Source organism: Montipora capricornis, chromosome 6 (assembly GCF_036669925.1).
Source record: "Montipora capricornis isolate CH-2021 chromosome 6, ASM3666992v2, whole genome shotgun sequence".
Classification (NCBI taxonomy): domain Eukaryota; kingdom Metazoa; phylum Cnidaria; class Anthozoa; order Scleractinia; family Acroporidae; genus Montipora; species Montipora capricornis.
The window spans coordinates 57861843-57874342 of record NC_090888.1 but is presented as its reverse complement, the minus strand read 5'-3'; the positions used below and the strand labels follow the sequence as shown (position 1 = coordinate 57874342).

Here is a 12500-nt window from a genome sequence, read left to right as displayed (position 1 = left end):
TAAGAGAGGTCCTACAACGATCCTTGAGGGACTCCTGAGGTGACTGTGCAAGATTGTGAATTCTCACCACCTACAACAGTCACTTGAGATCTACCGGTTAATAGACCTTTGAACCAAGACCACAGTTTACCCCTGAAACCATAGTGTGCCAACTTAGTAAAAAGCCGCTGGTGAGAAACAGAATCAAAAGCCTTGGAAAAATCCAAGCGCACCACGTGGGACTGGCCTCTGTCGTTTAGGGCGGAAGAAAGATTGTGGATAGTGATAATCAACTGGGACTCACAGGAGAGAAATTTTCTAAAGCCACGTTGGAATGGAGATAGAAAAATGCTCGTAGATAGGTGTTTCATAATATGACTACAAAGAATATGCTCAAATAATTTGCAAGAAATACAGGTGCGTGAGATGGGCCTATAGTTACCGATTGACGATCTCAAATCTTTCTTGTGGATAGGAGTGACAAGGGCGTGTTGCCAGTCGATAGGAACAATTCCGGAATCCAAGGACTGCTGCAAAATGCACTTTAGTATAAATGCAGAATCGATAGGATATAATTTTAGGAGTTGGGTAGAAATGCTATCCGGGCCAGTCGCTTTGTTAGACTTTAGTTGGTTTATAAGGCCAGCGACTCCTTTGATCGAGATGTGAGGCCGGTTCGTCTACGGAAGCTGTATTGCAAGATGGAATTGATGGGGGCTATCATCGTCAGTGGTGAATACAGAATGGACGACTGGCGTTGCGTGATTCACTTACCTGTATTTTGCCCTTATATATTGCTAGTGCTATATATATTGCTAGTGCTAATCACCCTTACTTGCAGTCGAAGACTGAATTGCGAAGGGCGCGGCTCACGACATCGGGCTGAAAGCATACAAAGGCGCCTCTGGCTGCCGCTATACAGCCCATGTTTGATGTCGGAGCACAGCACCACAGCTAGATGTTAATTAGCTGTGAGTCGATTTTGATGAGGGAGGAAAACCGGAGTACCCGGAGAAAAACCCTCAAGTCAGGTTGAGATCGACTGAAACTCAGCCCACATGCTGGCTGAGGCCAGAATTGAACCCCGGCTCGCAGTGGTGGGAGGCCCGATAGATAACCATTAAGCCACCCTGACACCCAATTGTTCCAAATTGTTCCAAATTGCGATTGGTCGATTTTTATTTGAATAACTGATTGGCAACGAATAAAAGAAGAATCTCTAGTGTAAATAAAAATTCACATGTATTGCACGAGAATGCCACAGAGGTAGGGAATCAGGAGGCAGTGCGGCGCAGTTGTTAGGGGGCTTGCCTTGAGATCCGGGCATCCCGGGTTCAAGACACGTTATAGTCACTGGTTGAATTTCTTCCTGGTAGTCCATGGTTCAACTTCTCAGCTGCACTTGTAAATAAAAGGGAAAAAAACTCGGTCCGTAACGTACAGATCTCGAACTCGGTTAGGGAGAGGTACATAGTAGCGCCCAAATATGGACCTTTATAACAGTTTGGAAGCAAAATTAAATCCTCTTTAATCCACTTGAAATTAATAAGGAAGACCCATGCTTCATTCCCCGTTGGTATACGTTTATTTCATTCATTTAATGACCTTTTTTTTAAATTGTGCACTAATTTCAATTTAAGCCATCAAACATTCGAAAAGATATTTAATTTTCGTCCACAAGTCTGATTTCACGACATCAGGATGCCATTTAAAATGGCTCCATTTTCAAATATGGAGCCCGATTGTGGAAAACTGTTTGGGATGTTATCTACTGATATGAGTGAGGTATTCGATTCATTTTATTTGCCCTCTTCTTTTATTGCCCTCTTCTTATGAAAAATTAGATTCCTATCGCATCTCGGATAAAGCCCTAGCCCTAATTCACCCGTATTTTCCTAAAAGGAAAGGAAAGAAAAGGAACTTTATTTAAGTGTCTAGTCGTTCTAGCGCTGGAGCGCTAATTGGGGAAATTGTAAACTGAAATTAACAATTAACCTGTTCCAGCAAAACTTACACTATGCAAACCGGCCATCCTTCCACACCTTACGTATTGTCAAGAAGTCTGGCACTTTACCAGGGCTTTGGATAAGCGTGAAGTATAAAGGATACAGGAAAGGGCTTTACGTGTAATCTACCTGGACAAGACCTCATCTTATGAAGACCTTCTCAAAGAGAATAATCTAGATACATTAAATGAAAGAAGGTTGAAGGACATACTATCGCTGATGCACAAGGTTAAGCATCAAATGGTGCCAGGTTACTTTGAAAACATTTTCAAAACAATTAATGATTTAAGGCCATACAGCCTCCGAAATTCAGATTTTATCCTGTCAAGATACAATACTGTAAAGTATGGAAGGCACTCCTTCAGACACTTGGGCATATTCTTATGGGTTCAAGTCTAAATTATGATAATTTTATGTTATTTTAATTAGTTTGGTTTTCTTGAGTGTCCCCAATTAGTACTGTAGTGTACTAGAATTCTATGACACTTGAATAAAGTCTTCATCGTCATTTCTGTTTTCGCTTCCACTTCTACCCTGTGAAAAAAAAGGAAAACAAAGGATTTGAGTTATGGTAAAGAATATAAGATTAGACGAAATGGAGAAGTGATCCGCGCGTTCATATGGACAATTCAAGCAGTTGCCCGAAACAATGGTCCCAAGAGAAAACAAAAACAATGCTTAGTCAAAATTTGGGTGGACAAACAGAGTATTATGGTATTTTCCGTTTCGGGCAACTGTCTCTTATAGACACCAGCACTTCAAAATATACATTTCTTTCATTCTTCAAGTCGTTCACGGGAAAAAAGATGAGCCCAACAAACTGACCTGCTCCCAACTGAGTGGGGGTATTATCTATCTCAGTTGGAAGAACATTGCACTGGCGTCGCAGAGGTCCTGCGTTCGAATTCCATTGAAGCCACACAAATTTTTCACGTTTCTATTGCTTAAATTGTCCAGATAAATACGAGGATCATTTCTCCATTTCGTATATAACCCGCACTTTAAAATACACATTTCTTTAAAATGAGATTAGCAGTATGTTGTTAGATTCTCCATGATCAAACAAATGTGCAATATATCTGATAACAAAGAGCTTAACTTACATGAATTTTTCGTTCATGACAAACCTCTTTAACTTATAAACTAGTAGGGATGATCGGTAATCCCTTAGCATAAATAGAAGCTAATGTGCATGCCGACCGAGCCTAAGGTAAATTGAAATTATGTAAATACGTTACCACTTAAAAGATTACGAGAAAGTGTAACAATCTTACATTCTAATTTTCGTTGCGACAAACGAAGCGTGAAGCAAATGATCTCAAGTAAAAACGCGAGGCCTCACAAGAAAGGATTCTTTTTTTTTCAAACTTACCTTCATCTGAACACACGACTGACACATCTTCAGAGTGATCATCCCACTCATTGCTCGAACAGTCTTTTAAGGATCGCTCGGATCCCTTGCAGTCTACCTCGCCCAAAATAAGAGGTAGACGGAGCAGAGAAAGCAGAGAGGAATCCTTGTTGGCGACAGACAAACAACTTGAGCATCATTTAAATCCCATGAATCATCACAAACTGTTCCCCAGATGCCATTGTGATATATTTCGACTTGTGCGAGTAAAACAGTTGCAAACAAGAGGCTATTTCTACTTTAATAATCAGCAGTCACAAAAACAATAAACTTGGCAGTTAAGGCTTTATTTCAACGTGAGAGGGATCGACAAGAAACTCTCGCAAGTACAATGCTCGACAAAGTCAATGTTAACTGTAGGTGAAGAGGCAGTTGAATTTCTTCAATACTTTCGGTCTTAGAAGTGCAGACGCTATAGATAAATGTTGTGATTAACAAGTTTGAAGAATATTGTACACCGCAGAACAATATATTTCGTAGAGTCTGCATAGAGGCCAAGTGGTCCATCAGGCCCGAACTTATCCCGGTTTCGCAGCATGAAGTGACTAGGAGTATTTCTACTCCCCCCTGGATGGGATGTTAGTCCATTGCAGGTTACCCCCAACATTAAATTCGCCGGTACCCATTTGGGTAGAGAGAGACACTGTGAGAGTAAAGTGTCTTGCCCAACAACACAACACAACGTCCCGGCTAGGGCTCGAACCCGGAACGCTCAGCTCCGGAGTCGAGCACACTAACCACGAGGCCACCACGAATATTTCGTGAGAGCGACATATTTTCAACAACGAGGCACAAGGGAACGTTGCAACGTTGCGTGAAGAGTTGCGGAAAGTAGAAGTTAATTCTGCTTGCCATTGTGCAACGGGTGTTTTTTGTCTGGACTCAGTGGCGCGCCAGACACTTCAGCCATTTCTTCTTGGGTCTTGTCTACTCGTTAATTCTTCTCTGGAATACTTTCGACAAGTTTCTTCTGTTTTTCTGTTTTTTCCACTGCCACCAAATGTGTCACGGACTAGACGCTTCACAAAAGGTCTCCACACTAACTTCACGTCTTGACTCTTTATTCCTCCTTAAGACTTCTTGATTCCTGGATTTTGTAACAACTACTCCAGTAACAAATCTCTACGCACAACTAACCGGCAACAACAACTGGTTCAATATATACTAAGTGTTATAGCTCTTCCATCTTACACTTGTGTTACTAAATATAGACATCACATCATTCTAGAATTTTCCATGACTTTCACAAGTCAGCATGACTCAGCAGTCTTCAAGTAATCTAGAATGTTCTGGAAACTGACTCAACACTTACAACGGAATGTTCTAATCTAGAAGGTTCCAGGATATAGATTCATCACACTCTCCCATTTTTCAGAAATCAAAGCTCTTCTGAGATTTGATGCCAGGGTGTCTGGGTTTCACATGTTCTTGACAGACCGTCCGCATTCCCATTGGACAATCCATTGCAGTGAGTAAGGTTGAAGATCTAAACTCCATCAGTCAGTCTCTTATTGCTGTCTTTCATTTCATTAAGCCAACGCAAAGGTTGATGATCGCTTATTATCTTGAATTTTCTACCAAGTAGATAGTATTGTAGACTGCAAAGAGCCCACTTGATTGCCAAACACTCTTTCTCTATTGTAGCATAATTCTGTTCTCTGGGCAATAGTTTTCAGCTTGAATACAAACCTGGATGGTCTTCTCCTTCGCTGTCATACTGACTTAGTACTGCTCCCAGCCCTCTTTCTGAAGCATCTGTCTGTAGCACAAATTCCTTGTCGAAGTCAGGATTTCTAAGAACAGGGTCAGAACACAGGGCTTGTTTTCAAGTCTTTAAAGGCTTTCTTACATTCTGAAGTCCACTTTATTTTGCCTGGTTTCTTCTTTGTTGTGAGGTCTGTTAAGGGTGCAAAACTTTCTGCATAATTGGGCACAAATTTTCTTTAGTAACCAGTTAGCCCAAGGAAAGATTTGACGTCTTTCTTAGTTTTTGGTTGTTCCCAGTCCATAACTGCGTGTGTTTTGGTTTGCTATGGTTCCAGAACTTCATTTCTTACGCGATATCCCAGATAATTGTATGTATGTACAGACAGAAATTCGGACGAGTCTTCTTGCAATCGACCAATTTCCTTGCTTCCTACCTTATCCAAGGTGTGTGAGAGACTAGCTCATAAACAGTTTGTTGACTTTCTCACCGAAAACAATAAACTCTCCACTCACCAAAATGGCAATAGGAAAATACATTCCACAGAGACTGCCCTTATCTACGTTACTAATGAACTTTTAAAAGCTATGGACTAGAAATCAATTTCTGTACTGGTACTTTTAGACATGTCTAAAGCGTTCGATAGTTTAAATCATAAAATTCTCCGAAGTAAGTTACGTAGATTAGGCCTTGCCTCACACTGTCTCTAATGGTTTTCTAGTTATCTTTCTGATAGGACTCAAAGGGTGCGATATGGAGACGCCGTTTCTCAAATGTTAACTTTAACACATGGCGTTCCTCAGGGTTCTATTTTAAGCCCTGTACTTTTCACTACCTATATTGATGGGTTGATTAACTTAGTTACCCATAGTCAAGTCTCGTGTTATGTAGACGATAGCCAGTTGTATTTAAAATTTCAAGTTTCGAATGTACACGATGCTATAGCTACAGTAAATGCTGACCTTCAGGAAATTTGCAAATGGTGCGCGAGAAATTCATTGCTTTTAAATCCGGACAAAACCAAATTAATGGTTGTTGGCCTACCGCAACTAACTAAGCAGTTACCACCAATACCTATTTTTATTTTCGATAAAACTATATCACCGGTTCCCTTTGCTAGGGACCTTGGAGTGTACTTAGATCAGCGTCTTTCATACGATACTCATATTACTAAAACAGTTTCTAGTTGCTTTAATCAGTTAGTACATATATACAGAATTAAGCATGTTTTGGACAGACCAACACTTTTATTACTCACTAGAAGTTTTGTGTTCACTAAGCTCTTTTATTGCTCGTTGGTGTGGGCAAACACTTCTAAGGCTAATATACATAAACTCCAACTGGTCCAAAACTTTGCAGCGAGAATTATTTTGGGACTTAAAAAATTCGATCATATTAGCGAAGGTCTTAAGTCGCTAAGAATTCTCAAGGTAAAAGATAGACTAGATATCCATGATAGAGTGATGGTATTTAAATGCCTTAACAATCTCGAGCCCAAATATTTATGTGGCCAACTACAAATGAGATCCTCTGTATGTACCAGAGTAACGCGATCTGCAAACAACCTAAATGTTCCACGTTGTCGCCTAGCAACTGGACAGCGTCGCTTTGCATATAGAGGTGTAAAAATCTGGAATGGATTAAGTAACGACTTGAGGAACTTAACTAGTTTAAATGCATTCAAAAGGAATTTAGTTAGACAATATTTAAATAAATTATGTTAATATACCTGTTCTTACTTATTATATTTATCTTAGCTTGTTAGTATGTACATATATTTGTTCTGAATTATTGTTCTTTTTGTAGTATTGTACTGAAAAGCCCTTTTAGGGAGTCGCAAAAAAACGTATGTATGTATTTATGTATAATTGACTTGACTCTCTGCAAAGCTGCATTTATTTGGCTTAACTGTTAAGTCAAGGTTTTCAGGATGTCTTCAAGGTCAAGGTGTTTGTCAAACTTTGTGCTGAATACTACGAGGTCGTCCATGTATGCGGCGGCACACCCCTCCTTTCCTTTTTCAACAATCGATCCATCATTCTTTGGAAGGTTGCTGGGGCTCCATGTAAGCCAAAGGGTAAATACTTGAACTAATAAAGACCCATGGGTGTAGAAAAGGCGGCGTACTGTTTAGAGTGTTCTGTTAAAGGGACTTGCCAATACCCTTTACAGAGGTCTAGCTTTGTAATGTACCTTGAGGATCTTAGTCGTCCGATTATTTCTTCAATTCTTGGCATCGCGTATGTGTCAAACTTGCTGAAACTGTTAACTTTCTTGAATTTTACACAGAACCGCTTTGTTCCATCTGGCTTGGGTACCATTACTTAAGGTGATGACCACGGGCTATTCGACTCCTCTATTACACCTAAATCTATCATTGCTTGTACTTCTTCTTTGACCTTTTACAATCTTTGCTGGAGGTATTGGATAAGATCTTTGACAAACTGGCGTTACATCTCCTCTCATTTGAATTTCGTGTGCTATCAAGGACGTTTTTCCTGGCTTGTTGCTGAGGACTGTTTTGTAGTCTTTCAATAATGTTGGTAACTGCTCTTTTTGTTTCGCAGTAAGCTCTTAATTTATTGTTGGGCCGGCGTCCGCTTCATCTTTTATCCACAATACTTCAGTAACCTCTCCTTCTTCATCTCCCGTTACATTAGTGATTTCAAGAAAGCTCTCTATAGTTCTTCTTTTGAACTCTTTTAGCAGGTTGACATGGTATACTTTTAACTTCCGTCCTTTGTGGTTTGTCTCGATTTTGTAGTCCACCGGGCCAACGTTTCTGTTAACTTTGAATGGGCCTTGCCACTTAGCTTCTAGTGCATTAGAACTTGATGGTAACAATAATAGCACTTTTTGTCCTGACTGAATTCTCTCATCTTTGATTTGGTGTCGTACCATCTCTTTTGCCTTAGTTGAGCTTCTTCCATGTTATCTTTGACTAGATCTGTCATAGAAGCTAGCCGATCCCTGATCTTTATCACATGGGAAACCACGCTTCTTGGTCCTGACACAGAGCCTGACCACATTTAATAATATAATATAATATGTGATCTGCTAATCGCCCTTTCTCGTTGTCGGAGACTGAATTACTCAAGGGCGCAGCTCAACGAGGTCGGGCCGAAGGAGCTGTGCTGCCGGCTAGGAGCTCGGCCCCTGAACACGACCCATGTATGACGTCGGAGCACAGCACCACAGCCTGATGGAATAGGCCGGGAGTCGATTTTGAGGAGGGAGGAAAACCGGAGTACCCGGAGAAAAACCCTCGGAGTCAGATTGAGATCGACTGAAACTCAGCTCACATACGACCCGAGACCAGAGTTGAACCTGGGTCACAGAGGTGGGGGGCACGGTTGATGACCACTAAACCACCCTGACTCCCCACATCCCTTTCATGACATCTAATGGGCCTCTTACTCTCCATCCGTAGAGGTCGTAGAGTAACTCGAATGGCGGGAATCCAGTTGACTCTTGTGGTACCTCTCGGTATGCGAAAAGCAGTTATGGTAGCAACTGATCCCAGTTACGAGGGTCACTGTCCACGAACTTTCCTATCATTGCTTTCCAGATATGGTTTCGATTTTGCCTCAGCCATTTCTTCGTGGATCGTGTCTACTCGTTAGTTCTTCTCAGGAATACTTTCGACAAGTTTCTTCTGTTTCTCTTTAACCGCTGGCACCGAGTATGTCACGAACTTGACACTTCACAAAAGGTCTCCACACTAATTTCACGTCTTGACTCTTTATTCCTCCTTAAGACTTCTTGATCCCTGGATTTCGTAACAACTATTCCAGTAACAAATCTCTACGAACAACTAACTGACAACAACAACTGCTTCAATATATACTAAGTGTTCTAAATATAGCTAATTACATCTTACACTTGTGTTACTAAAGATAGACATCACATCATTCTAGAATTTTCCATGACTTTCACAAGTAAGCATGACTCAGCAGTCTTCATCATCACTTACAACGGAATGTTCTTATCTAGAAGGTTCCAGGATATAGATTCATCATATCATGTAAACAATCGAGACAGCAATAGAAAGCCTTGACATTAAACGGTAGCTAGGTATGCAAAGGCCATTTTTGGCTTGGCTATGGAAATGGTTCGAACGTTTTCGACCGGCCAATAAGGCAATCGATATAAAATACTTTCCCAGCTCGAATGAAAATGGCTCAAGCTTTTAACGACACCTCACTAACTTAGTCCTTTACTGACCTTCTAAAATCTTGTAAACATAGTTTCTGTTTGGACCTCCAACGCATTCATTCTTATCTTGGTCGTTGCAGGTATTGTACTGAAATCCCACACAACCCTCAGGATTCGATTTTCCGTGAAGATCAAACCTCTCCGATGCGCGTTCATCACTCCAACATTCACCATAGTACTGAAGACCAAAGTGACTATGACCATGAGCTCTTGACATTTTGGCACAACGACAGGCCAGACTACGGCACACAAAAATAAAACGTCACTGGTTAAGTATATCAATTATCTTTTCATTATGCATAGAATTTTAAGGAAACAACCGTATCTGGAATGAGCAACAACAGAAATGAAGAGAACCCTGCGTGGGATACCTTATTAAACGGAGCAAACAGTTAGATTTTTATTAGCTGCAGATAGGGCGTGATTTCGCGCTCCTCCCCTCGCGCGTGACTCACACTCCGCGCTCGCTTCATGCTTGCCCTGTCCGGCAATCATAACGCCTGCTAGCTACAGTAGCTTCTTAAAGCAACGTAAAAGACTGGACGTGAAAGACTTAGGAATAATCACTGGGCATGACCTAGCTGTCACCCGGATAAAGCAAGTTTGGTGCATTAGATGTGAGTCCTCACTGTAGCTCAATAGCTAAAGCATTTCAAGAAGTGATTGGGTGGTCATTGCTGAGACTCATCGGGATGACTATAGCTACATGTAAAACCATCACGGAAGTGTTGATTTGACAGCTATTTTACACCTGTATTTAAAAGGGGTGGGTTCCCTTCGTGTAAGGCTTCATGATTTGTATTGGTCTTCGACAGTCTTTAGCGCTTGACTTGGCAAAATCCGAGTGAAACGCACAGGAGTCGCGCCACTTTATTTTGTAAATGCATAAGTTTATTTCCGACTTACCTTTTAAGATATTTTTCCCATGGATCACCTTGTGTCCAATTTGCTTCACCCCTCAAAGTCAAATTACTGAACCTTAAAGCTCTGTCACCTGGTTTGTCATTATAACATCCGATTTTCGCAAATGACACTTCACAGGCCTCTGGTACGGCTTTCAATGAAAAAAAAAAGAGTTATCTTAGTTAGCGATCTATTAAAGGTCAGTAGAGGAGATAATAAAACTATGATATCTTGACAAGGCGGAAAGGCCTGGCCAAATGATAAATGTTGAACGATCCATAAATTTGTGGTTTGAAACGTATTCCATAGTTCACCAAGAAATTCTTGAATTTTTCTTGAACCAATACACTTAATTCACTTTTCCTCATCTCGTCCAATTGTCTCTTATGGACACCTGCACTTAAAAATATACATTTCTTTCATTCTTTGGGTCTTTCACGGGAACAGATGAGCCCAACAACTAGAACATTGCGCCGGCGTCGCAGAGGTCCTGAGTTCGAATTCTGTTGAAGCCACACAAATTCTTCAGGTGTCTATAAGAGATAATTGCTTATTTTATCCAGATAGATATAAGGATCATTTCGTCCATTTCGTATATAACCTCCACTTCAAAATACACATTTCTTTAAAATAAGATTAGCAGTCTAATGTTAACATATCGTGATATTGTTAGATTTTTGTTTTTAAATTTTTTTCTAAGTTCTCCATGAACAAACAAGTGTGCAATATATCTGATTATAAAGAACTTATGCACTAGTTAATTGAAACCTCCACCACCCCGGACCGGGGACAGATAGGGGGATAATAGGGGCATATAAGCACTTTTGATCAGAGATCTGTCCCCCGGAGGTGGTAGATAAGATGTGTTTTCCTTCTTTATGTCCCCACATCGGGGAATCAGATTTGACTGCGGTTGAAAAAGACTGGTACCGAAGTTCGTCGCGAAGTCGATCGATTGCACGTTGTCGTTTTCGCCAAGTAGTTCTGAATCAAATACTTATTGACTTTGCTGATTACATCCCGTTTAGTCATCTTACTGAAAGGGAAGAACAATTAGTTGAAGTTAGTAGACAGGCCTATTTGGAAGACCAACGCAAGTAAGCACTCGGCAATGAAATTTCGAGACTGATTCTGAATCTGAAGATGGAGACTGGTGTCAAATTAATGCAAGAGAAAATGAGGGGACAGAGAGGGAGGCTCCCGGTCCAGCCCTTGGGATATGTCATGTCCATGAAAGTTATTTTTAGACGATCGGAAGTCTTTGTTCTAGCGGAAGTCTATCTTCCGACATACATGTCCAATACACTCGACCTGAGTCGGGTTGTCTTCACTCGCAGGCGGATTGAGTCCGATCGCGACCGGAACCGGAATTGGGTGCATGGCGCTTGATCAATGGTACCGGAAGTGAGGGTTAACAGGAGCGAGAGGGGTTGAAAAAGTTGGCAAACAGACTCGATCGGATCCGATGGAGACAGCTCTTCCTGGCAAGAGTCAATCGGACTCTCGGAAGTCAGTTCGCGCGTGACAGAAAATATCTCTCAGCCATGACGCGAAACAAGCACACGCTACACGTGAAATATACGTCGTTCTTAAAGCCATGAGGCGATACAAGCGCGCTACACATGTAACATTAGTCGTTCTTTAAGACATGAGGCGAAAGTCAACATCATGAAATATTGCACTCCACACTATACCTCGTTCTTTAAAGCATGAAGCTGAACAAGATTTTCACAAATCCAGGTCATTGAATTTCCGATTGCGACAGAAATTCTTGTCATCCAATCTCCGACAACAATAAATTATTAGCTTTTCAGTCAAATCCACTGATTTCAGTGACGAAGACAAAGATACTCTGCGTGAACGAGAGCCTTTCCCTGGATGAAAACTTTCATTTGTTTTTCTAATTGAAATTGTGATTAATTCCATAAGACAGAAACTTCTATAGCATTCTAGAACTGTTCTAGTTAGAAGAGCTCTATATTGATTATATGTGAAATATAGAATGGTCAAGGTTATGACATTAGAAAGTTCTATAGCATTCTAGAACTGCTCTAGTTTGAAGAGCACTAAAGAAAGAACTATATCATTCTAGGACCGCACTAGTAAAATGGTCGTATGTGCAAACTTCTAAAGTTCTGATTAAAGTCAAAATTCGCTGTTCTAGAGTTCCGATTTCTAGAGTTCTAAGTTCTAGAATTCTCAATTCTTATATGTTACCCTCTGTGGGCCCTAGAATGTCTAGAGTTCTAGAATAGCCAGACTCTCTAAGTGAGTTCCAGAA

General features: G+C 40.8%; 1 protein-coding gene across 1 annotated transcript in view; it reads right to left on the bottom strand.

The window, feature by feature from the left end:
• Window positions 1-1490: 1490 nt before the first annotated feature.
• Window positions 1491-12500, bottom strand: part of LOC138050692 (scavenger receptor cysteine-rich domain-containing group B protein-like) — a 36269-nt gene continuing 25259 nt past the window's right edge. The window contains exons 4-6 of the mRNA XM_068896996.1: window positions 10223-10370; window positions 9326-9555; window positions 1491-2519 (exon numbers count right to left, since the gene is read on the bottom strand). Of these exons, the coding sequence (XP_068753097.1) occupies window positions 2515-2519; window positions 9326-9555; window positions 10223-10370 (383 nt within the window). The 3' untranslated portion in view covers window positions 1491-2514. The remainder of the gene's footprint in view (window positions 2520-9325; window positions 9556-10222; window positions 10371-12500) is intronic.